The sequence below is a fragment of the Nyctibius grandis genome, chromosome 11 (assembly GCF_013368605.1).
Source record: "Nyctibius grandis isolate bNycGra1 chromosome 11, bNycGra1.pri, whole genome shotgun sequence".
Lineage (NCBI taxonomy): Eukaryota > Metazoa > Chordata > Aves > Nyctibiiformes > Nyctibiidae > Nyctibius > Nyctibius grandis.
Genome location: NC_090668.1, coordinates 16,169,762 through 16,190,381, shown reverse-complemented (window position 1 = coordinate 16,190,381; position 20,620 = coordinate 16,169,762). Strand labels below are relative to the sequence as shown.

At 42.9% G+C, this 20,620-nt stretch overlaps 2 protein-coding genes across 8 annotated transcripts; one reads left to right on the top strand and one right to left on the bottom strand.

The window, feature by feature from the left end:
• The first annotated feature begins 127 nt into the window (after positions 1 to 127).
• Positions 128 to 3,270, top strand: LOC137668528 (nicotinamide riboside kinase 2-like). Its single transcript, XM_068410115.1, has 8 exons — positions 128 to 440; positions 669 to 759; positions 1,205 to 1,250; positions 1,388 to 1,574; positions 1,818 to 1,889; positions 2,560 to 2,666; positions 2,888 to 2,979; positions 3,090 to 3,270. The coding sequence occupies exons 1-8, from the start codon at positions 415 to 417 to the stop codon at positions 3,093 to 3,095; spliced, it is 627 nt and encodes a 208-aa protein (XP_068266216.1). The 5' UTR covers positions 128 to 414; the 3' UTR covers positions 3,096 to 3,270.
• A 324-nt stretch (positions 3,271 to 3,594) lies between these two features.
• Positions 3,595 to 20,545, bottom strand: SQOR (sulfide quinone oxidoreductase). Of its 7 annotated transcripts, XM_068409893.1 has the most exons (13): positions 17,765 to 20,545; positions 17,193 to 17,296; positions 15,412 to 15,561; positions 13,462 to 13,565; positions 11,238 to 11,489; positions 10,726 to 10,896; positions 10,139 to 10,192; positions 8,316 to 8,510; positions 7,180 to 7,389; positions 6,472 to 6,655; positions 5,525 to 5,592; positions 4,392 to 4,570; positions 3,595 to 4,029 (listed from the first exon to the last, which is right to left on the bottom strand). In XM_068409893.1, the coding sequence occupies exons 5-13, from the start codon at positions 11,469 to 11,471 to the stop codon at positions 3,972 to 3,974; spliced, it is 1,353 nt and encodes a 450-aa protein (XP_068265994.1). In that variant the 5' UTR covers positions 11,472 to 11,489; positions 13,462 to 13,565; positions 15,412 to 15,561; positions 17,193 to 17,296; positions 17,765 to 20,545; the 3' UTR covers positions 3,595 to 3,971. The 7 variants fall into 7 exon arrangements, with proteins under 7 accessions (XP_068265994.1, XP_068265995.1, XP_068265993.1 ...); XM_068409894.1 differs by lacking the exons at positions 17,193 to 17,296; positions 17,765 to 20,545 and adding an exon at positions 15,659 to 15,959; XM_068409892.1 differs by lacking the exon at positions 15,412 to 15,561 and having other exon boundaries at positions 17,193 to 20,545.
• Positions 20,546 to 20,620: the final 75 nt, after the last annotated feature.

The window sequence follows — 20,620 nt, the reverse complement described above, 5'->3', positions numbered from 1 at the left end:
GGCGTGAGTGAACGCGCCCTACCCAATCGCCGCGAGGCGTCCGCGTCGCGCGCTCTCCATTGGCTGCGGCGGCGGCGGCAGCCTCCCAATGGGCGCGCAGGAGCCTGAGGGGAAGCCCCATGCAGCGGGTACCAGCCTCCCTTTGCGGAGCGCTCTGGTGCAGCGCGGACCAGCTCTGCAGCTGCTCCCTCCTCCTCCGGCCATGGCGTTGCCCGGCAGTTGACGTTGGGTTTCTCCCCTTTCTACCTTCTCCTCTTTCTCCAGCCCCTTTCTTCCTCCCTTCCCCGGGTCCCGGTTCAGGCACGTAGGCGGCCAGTACCGGAGACACCGGGTCCCCAGCGCCCCCTCCCCCCCCCCCCCCCTCCTCTCCGGAACAGGCTGTAGGAGTCGGGCCGGGCGGCTGCCGGACGCACCATGAACATCATCATCGGCATCGGCGGGTGAGAGCCGCGGGCGCGCCGGCGGGAAGCGGCTCGGGGCGGAGGGGCCCCCGCCGCGGCGCTGGGCCCGGCCGAGGCGCGGCCCGGGCACACTTCCCCCCCGCCCCGGCCCTCCTCGTGCCGCCGCCGCAGTGGCGCGAGCGCGGGGGACGGGGGGCGGGGAGGCGGCGGCAGCGCGCGCGCACGTGGCCCGCGGCGCTTCCCGACGGCCGGGCGCTCTCGCCGCAGGGTCACCAACGGCGGCAAGACCACCCTCACCCGCCGGCTGATGCAGGCCCTGCCCAACTGCAGCGTCGTGCACCAGGATGACTTCTTCAAGGTGAGGCGGGCGCCCGCCGGCCCGGCCGCCCTCTGCAGGCCGGGGGAAGGCGAGGGGTGACCGCCGCGTGCTTCCGCCCTCTCCTCTGGGCGCCCTGCCCGGCTCCCCGTGGTTCCCCATACCCTCTGGGCGACTCCTCTGCAGTGCCTGGCTGAGTTGGCTGTGCGGCTGGTGCATAAGCCTGCGCTGTGATACGTCCCGATGACTTTCCATTTTCTTGGACTGGTAGACGGTGTGTTTGTGTTGGTGGGAAGATAGAGGAGAGGGCTACTTTATTTTAGCCTCGTTACTACTGCTTTTTATCTGCATGCAAAGAAACCTGGTGGAGGGTTAAGACTCCTCTTTGTAGCTTTAGGGTTCAGATCTTCAATCTCACTTCGAAACGGGTCTCAAGCTTCCCAGTAGCTGTCCTGACCAAGCAGTTTTTTTCTTATCACTGTTTCAGCCCCAAGATGAAATAGAAGTTGAAGATGGGTTTAAACAGTATGACGGTAAGACTTTGCTACAGTGTTATCAAAGTGTAACTCAAAACCCGAGTATTTTGATCTTTTATGTGCACTGTTTTGTACTGACTATTACTAGATGGTGCTTAATTACTGCTTAATGATAGTTGTCTGTTTTGTCTTAGTGATTAGTGCATTAGATATGGAAGCTATGATGAGTACCATAAACGCTTGGATAAAAGACCCAGTCAAGTTTGAACGTTCTCATGGGATCAACAATACATTGGGTGCCCAGATCTTACAAGATAAGGAGGGAGGAGATGAAACAATCCACATTCTTATTGTTGAAGGCTTTCTACTTTACACCTACAGGTAATCAAATGTGCCTTCATATATTTTGATTTTTACCTGATTTTATATGACAGGCAAGCCTCCAAGGGAATAAAAAGACCTGTTCTAAACCAAGAGTTAGCAGCTGGTATTGACTGCTGCTCAGTTTAGGTGTCACAAGTCTGAAGATAGCTGTAGATATAGGAAATAGATGTAGTATTACCTTTCCATTTCTTGCTACTATTCAAACAGTCTAGCTGTAACCAAACATGTATCTCTTTTCAGGCCACTGATTGACGTATTCCACCATCGGTACTTTCTTTCCATTCCATATGAAGAGTGTAAAAGGAGAAGAAGGTAAGTTTATCTTTCCAAGTTCCTTGCTAGCCGAATAACATCTTACTCTGTTCAAGGCGTTCTTTCTCTAAAGCTTTTAGATAAGAAAGGACAAACGCTAATGTAGCTGCTGTGTTAGAAGACTGTAGGTTCCTTCACCAAACCAACCCTAAAGCTTCCTACCAAGCTATTGTGTGTGTGAGACTGATGCTCAGTTTCTGCACAGATCTTTCCGTAGGCTTTCTCCCTTTCTGGTTTTCCAATGATACAGTTCCCAGGTCTCAAACTATTCTGGGGTTTTACATTTGGCTGTACTGTCTACATACACTGTTCTTAATGCAAATGAAACATGTTAAACTTGAGGTTATGTTTCAGAGGAATAAGCAGACAGCTATTTTACCCAAACTTCTGCTAAAATTTTAAGAGAAGGTTATTCATCAATGTTAAGATCAGCCTGTCTTAGGAATCCTTTTTTTGCATCTTGAACACTCTGGACCTGCACATCAAATTCCTGTGTTTTTGGGTATCTTTATGGTTGCAGCTTATGCTAAATACTGACTTATGATAAGCTCCGAAATGACTTTGGAGGCAACAGGCTCAGGCTAGAGCCTGTCTAGAGAAACTGAATGAACTCTCCCTTTCCCTGAACTGTAATTAGACTACTCTTGAATAACAATGTCTTAATTTATAGTTCGAGGAATTACACTGTACCTGATCCACCTGGATTGTTTGATGGCCATGTTTGGCCTATGTATGTAAAGCACAGGAAGATAATGGAAGATCTGGGAGTTGATGTGGGTAAGTCTTTAATGACAAAAGCACTTCTGAAAGATTGCTTCATGAGAGTGCTTTTCAAACCTGGGATATACATCCTGGTTTAGATGCATGAGAGGAGTTTAAGCAGGTGGTTGGAGTCTATTTCGCTGATACCAGTCAAGTGCATGCTCTTTAAATTAGGATCTGGCAGGCTTACAGAAACATTCAATTATAGCTCTCTTATTTTACTTTCTAACTTTAAGTGCACTTGAATGGAACAAAATCAAAGGAGGAACTGTTTAATGATGTGTATGGACAGATCCAGAATAAGATTGAAGAATTACTTAACATGCAGGTACATGTTCATGCTTACAACTGCAACTCAGTGGCAACCCTTTTAAGGGCTATGTTGAAAAACCATGAAGCTATAAATTGAAATATGTTCATGTATCTCTTTCTGTTCAGAAATAAGCTGCTGATGATTCTTGTGAGCGAAGATGATTCCTGTTTGCTCTGTGCTGCCTACCTGAGTGCCACTAAAGTTCCAGCTTCTGTGAAGACTCTCAACTCTTAAATCCGCCTTTGTTCAATCTTCCCTTGAAACTTGAGTTATATATGGTCATAATTAAAAAGCACTTCCCCCTTGTCTGTTGTCTTAATTTGTACTACAGCCTAGTACATGGCCTTAGATGATACCTCTGTCTTCTCCCAGTCTCCAGTCTACTGGGAATTCTTTTCACTAGGTTCTTAACATGTGAGAGTAAAACATAGTGGGGACCGATGGGAAGTGGCACAACTGTCCTAGGAGAGTGTGTGTATACATACATATACTGCTTGGAGTTCTTTCCTTTCAATAACCTGCATTAATCACTATAATCCATCTAATTAGGCAGCAAGTATGCTTCTTGATGAAGAAATGAGGGATTTTGCTCTTCAAAAATGAGAGAACAGTAAGAGATTTTCAGGCCATTTTACTAGCATTGAATTACTCTGTTAAATCCAGTGCACACAGTGATCTCAGATGCAGACAATTCAGTTTAGAGTCAGAAAATTTTACATACACAACAGTGATAAATTATTGATTGCTCTACAAGATTTCAGTAGTGTTCTGTAGCTTAAGGCAAGTTCAAACTCCTGTGTGTGTACAGAAGTAGTTTTAAGGCCTTGGTTTACATAGAAAAGCAGTGAAAAAGCAGATGAAGGCTTAATCCTTAGTAGGGGGAAAAGCTTGATTTAAAAAAAAAAAAATATCAGTCTACTAGGTGGTCCAAGAGGGAAGATATGTATTGATCCGTTGCATGGCCAGTCCTCCTTCAAAAGGGTTTGACCAACACTGACACCCAGCAGTTACTTCAAACCCAGATGCATTAGCTTCCTGACAGGAGCTGGTCCTCCCCAGTATCCTCTAGAGACAGAGAAAGTTTCATCAAGGTTTATGTATGTACTATCGAAGTTGGGTTTGGTCCCATAAGATACCATACTTGCTAAGAGATGAGAATTTCTACTGGAGAATCATCTCAGTTTCACTGAGATTTTCAATTGGGCAAGAGGTGCCCTTCTGTGCAATTCAACCCTATTCTGCTTGAACACACCCTTGTTACTAGCAAAATGCCCAGAATCCTCAGGAAGGTGAGGTCTTAGTCATGACTAAGGATACACTTTGGTTGCTTCTATTCTAGCAAGGAACTGAGCTAGAACACGGGTTTGTACCTGGCTTTTTTCTGAATGATGGCAGCAGCTCTGCCTGCTCAGAACTGAAATACTTACTTAAGTAGTGCATTCCAATAGAGGAAAGGCATCATATCAGCTTTCATGTGGTACATGGTTACTCTCTCCTTACTCTGGTCAATGGGAAATGTCTCCAAAGGCTGAGCATTGTAGTCAAATTCTGCTAGAATCACCTTGTTGTAGCCTGTTACTAGCGGGCAGGAAGTATATCCATCATACTGCAATGAAGAATACCCCCTTTTCATTAATCTGAGCAAGTCTAAATGCTGAGGTATTACAAGCCAAATGGTTAACATTCATATTTCAAATTAAGTTACTAGGAAGTTTCTGCATTTATAGCATTAATACCAGCAAGTGTGGAAGGCTGCTAAGCTAATTATGGTTTAATAACCATGATACTAAGCCATTTTATTTCAAATGTAGATTGTAGATTTGCTTAACAACATTGCTTAAATTAGAACTAACCTAGAACAATAGGGCTTTGTGTCATTAATTGTTGGTTATTATTGTAACCAGCAGAATAGCTGACCAGTAGATCAGGATGAGAGCTGATGCTGTCTGTAACAGACAGTATATGAACAGGATCTTAAATCTAGTTGAAAGAAATTCTAGAGGATCACAGGAGTATAGATGAAGACATTCAGGTTAGTACCCCAAAGAATATTAATTCAGAAGCCATACGTAAAATGAAAGCCGAGTCTCAGAGAGAAACTTGGACATAGTTATAGGCTTAACATCTTCTGTAGTACAAACCCTTCAAGTTAACTCCTTAAAAGATCATGTTCTGTACAGGGGAGGCAAGTTTAACATTGTACAGATGTGTCACGTTTGCAAGGGTTTCCCTGGAGTAGGGATTATACTAATCAACAGTTTTACTCCAAATAAGTCACCTGCATTGGTGAAGAACCCAGATTAATCAGCCTTAAAACTTCTTTCAACTCAGAAGTCAGGGAATTAAATAACAATATTTTTAACAGCAGTATCAAGAATATGAATTATGCAACTAAAATACTATTAGTGACAGTATTTAGTCACTTAGCAGCCCAGCTGCTGATGCAAAGCCCTTCCTGCCTTCCGGTTCACATGGGTTAGCTGCTTGCAAGACTTCCTGCATAAGAACGGAGAAAACATTCAAGATGATAGCTTCTCCCTAAGACACGAGCTGTAGGTACCTTTTTAGTTGGCAACTGGTTCTTCATTACCAGGGAAATAGTTTTATCAAGCACTCCAGACTGGGCAGCTACATAAGAAAGAAAAAAAAAAAAGTGTATTAAGGCTTTGTTTCAGGCAGCAATTACTGTCATTACTAGAGCAAACACTAATAGCCAGGCATTTTGTTGGATAATTAGGCTGTAATGGAACTTACATGTCAAATCAGTTTGGAACACTTACAGTCCCAGATAAAAAAAATAAGTATTTGGAATAATGCCTTGGCTTCACTGCTTCCAACATGCTAAAGCTTAATGAAACTCAAGCTGTATGTTTTTAGCCTATGCCCATTCTCCTATGCTAAATTATACTTGCTCAGTCTTCCCACTCAGATTCTGCCACACTGAAGTTTTGTTTCATTTTGAGTGCTATAGGGGAAGTATTCTAGACCCATTTGCTGGAATAGTTGCCCATACCATTCTTCAAGTTACACCAATAACATACTGTACAGCCTTTCTTTTTTCCCACCCTTTTACTTGCCTTTTTTTTTTCCCACAGTTGTGAGACCATATGCCTAAAGTGTTTTTATATTGGACCCTGTGGCTACAAGTACGGAACGTACAATTCTTCAATAGTGACTTATCAGGTAGCTAACACATACGCATGAGCTGCTAAGATAGAGCAGAAGTTTTGTTACTGAATGATGACAGAAGGCAAGAGTAGTGCACTCATTTTATGCCATTCCGTGAACACAGAAAATAGAACTAGTTCATCTGTGGGGCATTTGGAACAAGAGAGCTGTGGGTTAATGGCATCAGCATGGCCTGTAGCTAATTTGTTGGCCCAGGAAACTTAGTTCTTTTTGAAAGCTGGAAATAATTAAGTCAAGACCCCAGGAGTAACAAACAAAAAGTTTACTGTCACTCCCACACTTTTCATTACACACACAAACACATACATGCAACTTTACCTACAGCTGCAGCAGTTTTTGATGTTGGAAGGTTGGTGCAGTCTCCGATACCAAATACATTAGGATACTTTTTATGTTGCAGAGTTTCCTTATCGACATCCACCCAGCCCATTTCATCTGAGACAGGACTGTTGATGAGTATGTCAGGTGGCCCCATTGGGGGTGTGACATGAAGCATTTCATACTAGACAGAAAGAAAAGGCACTTAACAGCTAGTTTACCAGAGCAAATCATACCTGTGTAGATATAAGGCAATAAGCACAGTGTGCAGAGGGGTTTTCTTGGTTCATTTGTTGTTTTGTTTGGGTTTTTTTTTGGTTTTGTTTTTGTTTTGTTTTTTTTAAACACAAGTAACAGAATGAAAATTTGCTCTCAAATTTGAAGTGCATCCTTTTATTAACATCAACCTTATCAGGCAACTCCATTTAGACTGGCATAACAGCAATTTGCCTTCCTCCATATACATCTGAGACATTCCCAAGTTGCACTAACAAGACATACAGGACTCCAGGCATGGTTTACAAAGTATTTCTTCTTTCTCTCCACCTTAGTTTCAAACTTTTTAATATTTGCTAAAGTTAGAGATTGTACTCTCAGGAGGAAACAGCAGTATACAACGAAGCAGACATTATGTTACTACAGTGTGGCAGTTACATTACAGTATACAAGGAAAAATAGGACCAAACTAGAGGTCTGCAAGCTCCTGACCTGATGAACTTCAGTCACTCCGGGTTTGTCCAAGTTTTCAAACACAGCTTCCTGCTTGTCTGCTCGAACTTCTACAAGGTTGCGCTTATAGTTAACAGCAATATTCCTCTCCTTTATTATTTCAAGCAATGCATCAGCATACTTCTTAACACCAAAAATGACCCCAAGTGAAGTGTTGAACATGATGTTTGCTTTGGAACGTTTTCCTGTCTGCACAGAGAGATCAAATTAGCCTTTTCTATTAAGAAACTGTGACGAGCTAGCAGAGACAAAGGAACTATGCTGCACTACTGAAGAGCTGATAGAACTATTAATGCAGTTCAATTATTACTGAAGTATTAACATTAGAACTCTCGAGACACAGCTATTTCACACCATGTTAGAGGCTACCCAAGATAATCTTTGCCCTTTCTGAGCAAGGTACTGAAGACACCCCACACAAATTGCTAGTGAGAAGAGTTGGCTTCAGTTCACGGAGGAAATACTATATGCAGGTTAAGCATTTGTAGCAGCTTAGCATTACATAGCTTTCTGAAACCTTCAGTTCTATGCATTAATCAGATACTTGGACAGTAGATAGCTCATGAAACTTAAAACACATACAAAGCCTGACACTTCCGCTTGAAGTTGTCTTTTGTTTCCTCTGACCTTGCTTTAACAGCCTGGCTAAGACTCCTCCTGACGCCGAGACAGTGTGCCACAAGGAGCAAGCATAGCCACTTTTCAGACTGGCAGAAAGACAAATGGCAACAGGTATTAAGTACTTAAAGTAACAAGAACTACTTAATTGCAGCCAGTGTTATTTTAGTGCACCACCTGAAGTTACAAATTAGGCTCAGAACAGTTGTATCTGTAGCTCACCAGAAGCAAGGTAAGCAGTTCTTTCCTTATGGATTCTGAATTCTACAAGTTTCTCCAGTATTAAATATATGCTAAATATTCAGGTATGATTCAGTTAGCTTCATTTATTATACATTAATAATAGAAAAAGCAACTCAGTCACTTCAATTTAATAATCCTGACTCACATTCCTCTCATGTGGTTTTTATTTGCTTTAAAGATACCATGAACCCCTTCGAACAAGCCTTCCTTCCAACTATGGGAACAAGCACTGGCAGAGAGAGTAAAGTACTTACTTTCCTCCAGTAGGCCTCTGATAAATACATGATCTTCTGAGGAGCCCCTGCACACTTCACTGGAGTATTTGGAAAAGTGAAGATAGCATTTCCTTCCTTGAAGTCTTGTAAAGCTTTCCATGTTTTCTCTACCGTATGAACTGAATAATTGGAACCTATTTTAGGGTGATGAAAACCTTCAGGCAAGCCTTTGATCTACGAAAATTAAATTAATGTTTAAAGTACAGATGGCAAAAATTTTGTCATCATTGTCAGGTATTAAATAAAGACTCCAGAAATAGCTATTTAAGAAGCCTCTAGCAAAAAGAAAGCCCATACATACTTGCTATTTGGCATTTTTGAAAATAAGCCTAGCAATCAAACAGGTATTTCCATTAGAATTTAATAGATGATTTAGTAGATGTAACATTTACTGAAATGGCTCTGGTGCAACATCTGTAGTGTTAAGTGTTCAGCACAGACCCAGACCCAAGTTTTTGTAGACTAGTGCATGAAATTCAGAATAAGAATATATAAAGTCACTGCCACATCATTGTAAGTAAAAATTATGTGGAAAAAAAAAAAAGGCATTATGAAACCTTATAAGCTCAGTGAAACTTTTCAGTAGTCAGTTGCAGATACCTGTATTTCCTAGGGTTATTTTGTTTTAACTCAACTGTCTCAAATAATTATTTCCCTACTATTTCTACTATGCCTGAGCATCTGCTTGTGAGAAAGGGAGTTGTCCCCATTTCAAAAAAATGGATTGCAGAAATTCTGTGAGAAAACAAAGTCATGTTAGATGCACTGCAATGTGTTTGGGACGTTAAAGTCCACACCAGAAAGCATGCTATTGGTGAAGACAAGAGAAACCATCCCTCTTTTTAAACTGGCCACTTTTGTTTTAAAGCCATATAAATCTGTTACTATGAATTTTGTTCACTACAGAGTAATAGCGATTAACTGTGCTACATGGCTTCTACTACTGAATACCGAATTTAGTTTCATCAGGTTGTACTGAAGAGATATATACAAAGACTGAGAGGGTCACTGAACACAATGCAATTTGTCATTCCACTGACCTAACCACCAGAATTTATCTGGTGTGACTATAGTTAACTAAGACTAGCTCTTACTTTATGTATGCCTTGGCCGCTTTTCAAAGAGATACTCAAATAGATTATCAGGTACTACATCATATTCAGGTCAGGTTAAAACCACTGGAGTCAAATCGCTCAAACATCCTGCCTTTGTGTTTTCCTCCTCCTACATATCACTATGGTCATTCTTGCGCCATACGATGGTATTAACATTTTCCTCCGAGTGCCACTGTATAACGTACAGGAAACCTAACAGATGGGAAGGGCCCCAGGGCGTGTTTAAACACGAGCATGGTAACTCAGCTGGTCCCTTTTGAAGTGCATCCTTTAAGAGAGGTGAGTGTGGGTCAAATGAATTCTGCAGGACAGATTTTATTGACTGCTGTGTTCCTCACTTCTGTTTACATTAGAGATGCTTCAGACTACAGTCAGCATACCTTATTATCTCATTATTACAGACTGCCTTTAAGTTTTACATTTAACTTGCTGCCCCATCTGCTGATATTGCCCTAGAGATGCAAGAAAGCTGTCTTAAAAGACCTTCCCAAGGGTAATTTGGGTTATTACACAGAGATCTGTGAAAGGAGTAAAGTCATTAGGCTGTCTTCTGGCTCTTTAATTCGTATTAGCATTCAATATCTTGCAGTAAAAAAAGTGTACTGAAAAGCCATCTACTTTAGTGAATAATAAGGGTACATGATGCCATTAAAACTAGTAAAATCACGATTACTGTAAAACAAATACCTTTTCGTAATGCAGACTAATCCCAAGGGCAATTATCAGATACTTGTAAGATACCTGTTGTGTAAGGGGGGGAAAAAAAATATTTTAAACAAAACCCAAAACATTACCTCAAAGCAAATTTAAGTTATCTGACAGCAACAGGTCATAAGGGAAGGAGATATAGGGAGCATTAGTAATGTAAATGTTAAGCTCTAAGAATAATTTATAGTTAAAATGCTAACTGCATTATGAGTTATACACACAGTCTCTGCTATACACAAAACCAAGTGTTTGGAGCAAAATATTCTCTCTTTTGTGTTCAGTTCACTATAAACAGAGAAAAGACTTACGATAACAGTATTTTAAGTTGATGTTATTCTAACCTAGTTTTCTATGACAATTTTTATGAGAAACAGATTTTAGGATCAAGTACTTCTCATAAGACTAAGTGGAATTTCCTGGCCTCCTAGATGCTGGAGGAAGGTCTGTCTTGCTCGATAGGCAGTTCCAAGGGGATCTGCAGGAGGTGGACAGACAGCTCATGACATAGAATAAGAGACCATCTTTTTTTTTTTTTTTTTTTTTTTTTTTTTTTTTTACATTATTACCTTGATATCATTCTCCAGCCAGACGCAGTTCTTGTCTGGATCCAATGCTGTAACTCGAGATTTGATCCACTCGACACCTTTAGGCATTACGCTTCCTGTTGGACGTGCAGAAGTTGCCAGCTGCTTTGCACCACCGCCAACCAGGGTCCACAGTGGCTGATAGTAATGAGTCTGAAAGAAATGTTCAAATGGACATTTAAGAACTGTTTAAAGGGACTTTAAGATGAAGGCACATACTCCAAATAGGAAGCAATGGGCTCTTAACATTGTATTTTTTTAACAAAAGAAGCTCTAAAAATAACCAAGAATGTTGTATGACAAAGCTGGAGGGATGCATGCATCTCTATCATGGAGCCACAAATTTAATGCAAAGCCTTCTAAAAGATGGCTAGTTGGCTTCCCCTCCACAGTTAAAAACCTGTGGGGTTGGAGAGGGATGAGAATCAGAGCAATCTGGTCACACACGTAAAACACTTATTCTTTTCGATGCTTTGCAGCCGAGGAAGACTTACCTTACTTGGCTCAACAACAGCCACATTTCCTGCCCCCACTTTCCTCTTCATCCGAGCACTCATGGCAATTCCACCAGTGCCTCCACCCAACACAAGTACTTCATAATAATCCTTGGCAGCACACCTGGCTGCTGTATGCAAGCCAAAGGAGCTCATCTTCTGCATCTCTGGTTTCAGCAGCCATACACCAGGACGGAGGCAGGAACGGGAGGACACTACTCCAATTGCTGACATCCTTCAGTAAGCGGGAAGCTACAAGATAAGGAAAGGCATCAGTAACAATTACAGACGGTAGAATTTATATTTATTTATATGTCCGGATGAGTCTTCAAGGCAAGAATTATAATACTAAACCTTTGTTGCAGCTAAAACACTAATTTGTAAATGGATTGTAATCAATTTGGGAAAGAAAAAAGAAAAGCAAAGGTCAATCATGGCCTCTGCCAGGAAACTGAAATTTCATACAGGCAAATGAATTCTAACAAAGCATAAGAACATTTTCTGGTTATCACAGCAGGAAAGTGTATCTGATCCTATAGCACAGGCAATGCATATGCTGTAGCTCCAGCTGTAATATTACAATCCTGAAGAAAAGAGTGATGCAAAAAGGAACAAGAATTTGCTAGGTGTTGTAGATCACTGAAATATTGAACAAGGTAGTTCTGTGAACACACTGAGTGCCATTCCACTAACTGTAATGTGTCAGCCAAACACATCATTACTTTTGCATTTTAATGTCAGGATGTACCAGCATATGCACATGTCAGACATACCCCTTGTGGCTGCCTCCCAGGGGAGCAAACATGCCAAGTTCTGTGGTGTTTTGAGCAAGGGCATGAGTCTTAGTCTGTCCTTGCAGGAGAAGTAGTGAGCCCTAAGCTTGATAGGAAAACAAAGTTCAATGAAACAAGAGTTTTCATCTTCCTAGGTCTGGGATCTTTGAGTATACCCAAAATATTTAGTTCTCTATCCATGGTCACCTCTTAGCTTTTACGTCAGCGAAGTAGCTGGAAACAAAGATCAGGAGCCCATACTTACCCTTGCTACAGCTGCACCCTGTCACCTGACAAGTGAGAGCCAGAACCCTATCTTGACAACTGTAGCACTGGATATGCAATTGCATTATCTAGAAGACACTCAAGGTTAACCTACAGGTTTCCCTCCCTCTGCAAGAGTGAACAAGAGCTTTTCCTGTTCTAAATCTGTTGTTTGCACACGTTGAATATCAGTTTTTAGCTTTTCAGTGATAAAACAGGTATAAACTCATTTTAATTCAGTTCCTTATTGCCACACTGCCAATGAAGTATGAGTAAGCATTATAACCTGAAAAGCAACTTATGAGAAGACTTTCCTGTGTGCTATACCTGCTCCCCTTTGTTTAATTCCTTGAGTCATCAGGCAAGAATTCCAGCTTTTTCACTTAAAAAGGGTAGAACTCATTTATGGTACTTACAGAGAGGAGTTTGAAAACTAAACCAGAAACCCCAAATATTTTAAAGAAAATCTTCTAAGGTCAGCTTCAAAAATTCTCCACTATGCTAGATGTGGTTCAGCAGTTTATTCTGCACCTTCATGTGCGATCTTAACATCCCTCGTCTCCGTGTACCCCAAATTGTCTGAGAAGTCCCATTATTAACCCCTATAGCATAGTTCATTTGTGAGAGAGAGGGAAAATCTCAGAAGCGTCCTCTGTAAAACCACTTTTAATCATTTTGTTTTACAGGAAGTTTCCAAGATGCAGACATATTCTTCCCCTCCCCCTCCCCATGCAAAATAAAAAAAACAATTCTAGAATTTAGTTTCACTTTAGAAGGCTGTTTACATCTATCTAGTGCAAGCAGTTATTTAAAGATGTGGACAGACGGCTCAAGCAAGGGAAGGAAGTCGTTCTAGCCCTAGAAATAGAAGTTACCTGATGGAAATGTGTTCTGCTTTCTCCAAGTCAGAGAGAGATGAATTGTGAAGAGTAAAGTTTTGCAGCTTCCGTTTGCAACACAGTTTTAAGAGGGACATCCTGTTTCCGGAAGCTCACGAACGCAGGATTTTGCTTTGTGTTTTATTAAACACACAGAACAAGCACAGTGGCCTGCTGGTTAACAACACACAGCATGTCCAGACCAAGAGAACAAGACTTCATTTTTGTAATGCTAACTAAGGAATAGTTACCCTCTCTGACCAAACAGGTTTTGAAGTAAGCATGCTTATAAGCACACACAAGACGTACCTTAACTAACAGCAGTCTAATTGATGAGAATGCAGTATTATGTTGCTTCTCGGTTGTTTCAGAGTATACAGAAATAAACAATCTGAAGTATCATTTGTAGACAGCTGTTTTAAAAAGAACAGCAAAATCCTTCTTATTAAACTCCCAACTTAGCAGCTGTATGATCAAGTTGGTCAACAACACATCAACCCTCTACTCTGGACACTGGAGATAAAGGAACAGAGAAATTACAGAAGAAAAATGAAGGTAAAGGGGAAAATTCGTAGGTAGCCTACTGAACTGAGCTGAAATTTTAACACACAGCACACATCCATCATCCTTTAAACTATGCACAATAAAACATAACAGTTGATATTACCCTTATATAGCATGAAATCACATTCCTAATTAAGATCTGTACACAAGTCTTAGAGCACTGCCTAGAAAGATAAAGCCTACAACACACTTCTCCACCTTAGTGAGGGCTCCGCTTAGCCCAAGACAGTTCTGCTGTTTAAAACTAGTTCTGTCATTAGGAGAGGTGGTCTTACTGAGCTAGTTTATGAAACAATCTATTGCAAGGAGTTAGAAGAACTGTTAGGGAAGTCTAACTAGCAAGAGTAAACATCATTGCAACTATCCTCTAAACAGTTAGCCACAGATTAACAGTTTAAATATTCCACCCACGCAGAAATACTCAGCAGCTCCCGCATGCTGCTGCAGGCAGCAGTTTTTCACCCCATTGCAAAGCCTGCGTGCCTTATGTATCAAGCTCTCAATAGGGAAACTGTTACCAGCCTGGGAGCCAGCCACCCAGCGTGTCATGGCACACAGGTCTTCTTGCCATTGCGGTTCTCGCCCAAGTTGGACATCCCAAGGCATGAGGGGAGGCAAACACAGTGCTGGCAGGCGCTACCTTTCAGTAAATCCGGCTCCACACCCAAGGTGAGGTGCTGCACAATACAGCACCTGCTGCTACTGGGGACGCAACAGTTCTGAACAGCAATGGCTGTGGGTGCCGCAAAGGACGCGCGAGGCCCCTGCTGCACCCCGCTTCTCCTCACCCATCCCTGAGACCAGAGATACCCGGTCCTGCAAGAAGCCCGAAAGGAGGGGTGCTTTCTCGGCCGCGCTCAGCGAGGCCGCTGCTGTCGGTGCAAAGCCCGAGGCCCGCAGGCTGTCCCGCCGGGCACGGCCGGGCCAGGCCCTCCCACGCCGGGGCCGCCTCCCTCCTCAGCCCGCTCGCCAGGGCGAACCCGGGACCTCCGCTCCCTCACACTACGGCCGGCCCCTGCTGCCCCGCGGCCCCGGGACCTCCGCTCCCTCACACCACGGCCGGCCCCTGCTGCCCCTCGGCCCCTTGAACCCGGGACCTCCGCTCCCTCACACCACGGCCGGCCCCTGCTGCCCCTCGGCCCCTTGAACCCGGGACCTTCCCTCCCTCACAGCACGGCCGCTCCCCTCGGCACCGCGAACCCGGGACCTCCGCTCCCTCACACCACGGCCGGCCCCCTCGGCCCGGAAACCTGTCCTCCCTCACGGCAGGGCTGACCGCCTCGGCCCCGCTCGCCAGGGCGGGTCCGCCGTCCTCCCCGCTCACGGCCGGCCCCTCACGGCGGCCCCCGCGGCAGCGATGCCCCACACTTGCCTGCCTGTTGCGCCGGCAGCCGAGCGCTGAGGGGAAGGGCGGGAGGAAGGACCGCGCCGCCGCCCCATGCGCGATAAGCGCCGGGCCCTGCCAGCGGGCGGGACGGGGCGGAGCTCGGCGGCGCCAGGTGCTGCCCGTCCGACGGGCAAAGGCCGGGGTCCGGCCGGGAGGGCAGGCCGGCCGGCCCGGGCGCTGCGTGCGCAGCAGCCGGTGGTCGTGAAGGCTGTTGGCGCGGCGCCTCCGCGAGGGGCTGTGCCCGCCGCGCAGGCAGTGCTGGCAACTTTCAGGCGTCTGATCTCACTTAAGGGTCCAAAGCCTCTTACCGGGGCTACTAGCTGAAAGCTGAACAGGTGCCAGCATCACAGCAGCTTTGTCTGCGGGTTTGTGTGAATCTTTTTTTTTTTTCCTACGTGTCCTTCCATCTTCAAACCAACTGCTCTTCCAGTTTGCCGTCTCAAAAATCAGACTTAAGCCTGGAATCCCACCACGTTAGAAAAATACATGAATTATTAAGAAACAAAAATAAGTCAAATGAATAGAGTCCTAAGCTGAAATCAGGGCGTAACTCACCTGGATGCATGGAGAAAGAGGATCCTTTCAGCTGAAGTACAAGCAGAGAGCGGGGCCGCCAGTCTCCTGTTCCTATTCAGCTAACTGCAGCCCGCTGCTGAGCCAAGCTTTAAAATGTTTTTCCCTAAAACTTTATAGGGCCTGTGATTTATGGCATGGTGACAGCATGAAGTAATAACAGCTGTTAATCCACTAAGTCATGTTTGTCAAGCCAAAAAAAGTCACGCAAAGATTAGTGCCAAGAGTAACATACACAGACAAAATTACTTTTGCCAACTCACGTGCATCAAGCAACCAATAGATCCAAACCATGTGTCAGGCCATTTCCTTCTCAGGCTCAACCTTCCCCTCTTGGCACAAAGTTTCTGCACAGGTAAAACTGCTCAGCTGATACACAGCCAATTGTGGAAAGCTACCAAGAACGGGGGAAAGGTGCTGAGGAGTTAAATGGGAAGATACTACAAGGCTGTTCCGCTGTCTGCGTGCAATCGAGAAGCAGAAGGGAATGAGACATTCTGCAGGGTGCCAATCTGAAAAGCAGTACCTGTGTCAGTGCCCTGGCACATCCAGGCACACACACTGCAATCACACCCTGCGCTTCTGAACAAGAACAGTGTCTCTGTCCCAGGCGCACCGTCGCCATGCATTCAGCACAAGTGCACTGCCACTCCTCACCGTCAGCCAGTGGCAAGCTGGTTAATACTCTTAGCTTGCTTGTGCCACTTGTTTTATGCTTTCTGTTACTTTGAGCTTCTATTTGTAGAAAGAAGTGTCAGTTGCTTTTCTCAACTTACGGCTGAAGGCCAATAATCATAAAGTCAAGCCTGACAATTTACCTCTGTTCTCATAGACGTTCCCTGCCAGGTACAGAGGTTGTTGGAGATGAGGCCATAAGCACTTAACATCGAAATTAGAACAACTTGTTTTGCCTGCTTGTGAAAACCCACGCTATCACTCTCAGTCAGTGGCTGTTCTCACAAAAATACACAAAGTAAGTCCAAGAAGCAGGTTTAGTCAAAAGATATCATTAATTTTGACAAGATAAAGTTACTATTTCAGAAGAATGTCTCAGTATTTAGTAGTTCCAGACATGTACGTGAGGTTTCTGTAATGCCTTCTACAGCTGTGTAGAACCAGCTACACCAGACTAAAATGTGTAAACATACTAAAAGTAAGAAAGCCCAAAGTTAAGAGGCCTCTGAAACAAACAATTTTTTTTCCTGTTGCTTGCATAAGACTTGGCACATCTAATACTAGTTCCACGGAAGTTCTAAACCCAGCTGCGTACTCAACTGGCACCAGCCTACAAGTCCCACCTAGATCCACTTAGCATAGGTCACTCACTGCAGGCTGATCTAAACCAGAATCACAACCGCTACAGGAGCTGTAACCTAGTGACCGCTGATACTTCGATAGCTGAACTTTGCCAGGTTACCTGTAAGCAGCAACCCTAAACCTTCATCTAGTGGTCTTTTTCTATAGACAGAAAAACAGCAGAACAATTAAATTTGAATAAAAAACCCAAACCACTTACTAGATCAATAATAAATAAATGAGCTCTGATGACAGTGGATTCTCATGTAGAGGCAAAGGCTCATTTTTCAAAGCTGCTGAACACCTTCACTTTCATGGATTTTACTGGACAGAAAAAGTACAGGGAGAAGACACAATCAGTATCTTTAAAAATATGACACAGAAATTAGACATCTTTGTTAACACATCAATACAAGTGACTTCTCTAAAGAGAAAAAACCCCATGGTTTACAGTCATATCTTTTAGAACACACAAACTCCCCATTTTTCCAATTTCTAAGAGCTTCCCGACTTCCTCTTCCCAGCTGCCCTGATATAGGCAGAGTACAGCCTTTTTTCACATTTTTTTTGTTGTTAAGAGGTTGATCCTCATCTGTCCATGAGAAAAGAAAGTGGTTTTGGTTTTTGTTTTAAACATATTTTTAGGATTGTCACTTTAAAGTATCTTCTTTATGCTCCCATGCATATTTCTCCACAGACTTCTTACAGAGATGGCTTGCAATTTTAATTACTTAAATGAATACCTTAACTTAGAAATGGAACACATAAACCAAACATGAAGAAACTACTCACCTGTAGCAGAGAGCCCTCCCACAGCTGCAGGGAGTGCTGCCTAACCCTCCCACAACTGCAAAGTCCAAGCAGGATGAGAGGGTGGAAGCTGCTGTGTGGGGGCTGGGCACACACTGCCTGGTTGCACACCTCCTCAGGGCCACTGGCACTCCAGGGTGGCAGCAGGAGCGATGGGCAACTCTCCCAGCTCACCAGGCAACTGGGCTTTCCTCGGAAGCCCGGGGCATGTGCCTCCTGGCCTGTTAATTATACTGACCCCTCCACAGGACAACATCTACATGTCTGTCTAGGCTTAGGCTGCGAGTTCTCCAGGATGGGGATTATTCTTCCGTGGAAAGTGCCTGCCTGATAGCGAGCACAACCTCAAATGAATTCTAGTAACACAGGGTGATGTAGATGAAAAGCAGTAATTTCCTCACATCATCTTTGGTATTTTTTCTTGGAGCTACTCTTCTTCTGGCATACCCCTAAATCATAGCACCTGTAAGGCTAACAAAAAAGAAACAGTAGTAAAAGCAAAAAAAAGTAGAAGCAGAAGGAAACCAGAGTAAGAAATACATTCGCATACGTAGTTAACCAAAATGACTTCTACCCAATTTTAAAGACTGGAAAACTCACAACTTCAGTTGAGCACTGAAGGGCTGAAACATTGGTTTCAGGTAGTGGGGTGGCAAAGGGTTCCTATTAACTGTTATTACTCTTGCAGGCTGTATTTACACAGGAGGATATTACTCTTTACATGAGTCCCAGGTGACAGAAGTCTTGCTCATCACGGCAATAAACTATATTGCCGATTTACAGGTATAGTGTTTTGCTGGCCAGTACGTGTACAGGTGGTCTTGCTTGCACAGCAGTACTGGGATGTATTTTCATTGCAACACATGAAACAAAATAGATCAGCCTTATCTTTTGTCTTATATCTCATCAGTGTGAATGACAGTGCAAAATTAATTACATCTGTAAATTACTCCTTTAGAGACTATTGCCTTTCCATGTGTACACATTTTGAAATTATTCTTTATCAAGCTTTAAATTATTCCCTTCATTAAGTTACAAGTTTGTAAAAGCTGAATACATTTGTTGCAACTTTTCCCTTCGCCAAGCAGGGTGTTTTATTTCCTTTCTTAAACCTCACAGCCTGACATCATGTTGATAAATGGATAGATAGGTGCAAAACCAAGAAGGAAATACTGAGTTATCAGGTATGGCCAACATCTGTGCTTTAAAGCTACATGACACTTCATGAACGACACATTATGGACTTGAGTTAGCCATAACCTCCCAGATCTGTGGTTGCCAACAGTTACTACCTGGAGGAAAACAGTTAAAATTCTCCACGCCACTGTTGTGACACTGTCAGGTACCAATAAAAGAGCTGTTCTTCCCATCAGTTTTAGTTTGATCATCTACACAGAGAATATTTGAAAAAAAAAGTTCATAAGAGTTCTTGGCTGCACTGGGATCACAAAGGGCTGGTTTGAAGACACACCGTAGTGGTGCTGGGGATGTGACTGTCCAGTTTTGGTGCCTGTTTTTCTACAAATCACTTCACCAAGGACTGAGAAAAGTAAAGTAAGTACAAGTGTACTTCAAATTACTGGAAAGCAGTGTATTTGTGCCAAAACCAACTGTTTACTTCAACTTAAGCTTACACTTTGATTTAAAAATAAATAAATAAATAAATAAATCAAATAATCTTTGCTACCTTCACACACTGCCTTACTAAGAAACTTAGTGCATGCTGTCTACTTTGCCTAGCATGAATAGCCATATTAATACCGATGCTGCTATAATTTGTATTCTTACAGATTTACATCACTAAGTCCAAGTCCTGCAAAATTTTTAGCAGTAATTTAGTTATATTCACAGAACTAATCCAACAAAGACCAAATAACCAAAAAATTGACTCCTGCAAGGTGAGGCCTTCAAGCGCTGAGCTCAGAACTAAAATGAAGAGCAGCCAGCAGTGTTGCACAGCAAGCAGCAGGTGGCACAAAGTGTCTACGGAAGCATAATCTGGAATAAATCAACCAGAGAACTCTCTCAACTGCTAGAATCCCAACAGAACAGCTACAGAAACAACCTTTACATTATTATTTATGCTACTATCACTTAGGTCACAGCATACAGAATAAATATTCTGTAGCCATTTTCCAAAAGGAAATAAATATTTGTCTTACCAACATGGCAAAGCTACAACTGTTAGTGAAAAAGCCAGATTTCACTGAATTAAGAATCGGCTCATGTAAAGCTGTAGGGCTGTAGGTGGGGGAACCCAAATTAAGCATCCAGGTTAACAATAGCAAAGATAAAAGCATGGGAAACCAAGATTCCCCAGTTAGCAACGGTAATTCCTAAACTTGAGAATCTTACGAAATGAAAATTCAAGGAGTTACTGCACAGCTAAGTGTCTTACTTCTGCTGCTGACTTAATAGTTTAAAACCAAGTGAGTACACCAAGTATGAAAAAGGTTTTTTTTTTAAAAAAAGACTGTTTTAAAGTCATTTTATCCGTTTCTAAAAAAGACACAGCTAGCTGTGCCTCCTCATGTGTATGGAATAAAAAATCAGTAAGAAAATATCTAATGCTATCACATTTATCTACTTGATAAGTAATTTTTTATAAAATCAAGCAAGACTAAATGTATACAGTAACAGAATTACTCGCTCTAGCTGTGCATATTAATACAAGCATACAATTTTAGATGCCAGTTATCATTAATTCAATGCGGCATTTACTTTTTATGCATTAAGACACAAGAGAAGTATTTGGAAGAACAACATCCTATAGAGATAATGAATTGTACTTTTGACTGAAATAATTTAAGTGCACATTAATAAAATGAAGATAAGTCT

Coding starts and splice junctions, on each gene's coding strand:
- LOC137668528 (XM_068410115.1), top strand. CDS start 415: ATGAACATCATCATCGGCATCGGCGG. Junction 441..668: donor ATCATCATCGGCATCGGCGG/GTGAGAGCCGCG, acceptor CTCTCGCCGCAG/GGTCACCAACGGCGGCAAGA. Junction 1,575..1,817: donor TTTCTACTTTACACCTACAG/GTAATCAAATGT, acceptor ATCTCTTTTCAG/GCCACTGATTGACGTATTCC.
- SQOR (XM_068409892.1), bottom strand. CDS start 11,471: ATGTCAGCAATTGGAGTAGTGTCCTCCCGTTCCTGCCTCCGTCCTGGT. Junction 10,897..11,237: donor CTGTTGTTGAGCCAAGTAAG/GTAAGTCTTCCT, acceptor CATTTCTTTCAG/ACTCATTACTATCAGCCACT. Junction 10,193..10,725: donor GGCTGGAGAATGATATCAAG/GTAATAATGTAA, acceptor CTTACACAACAG/GTATCTTACAAGTATCTGAT.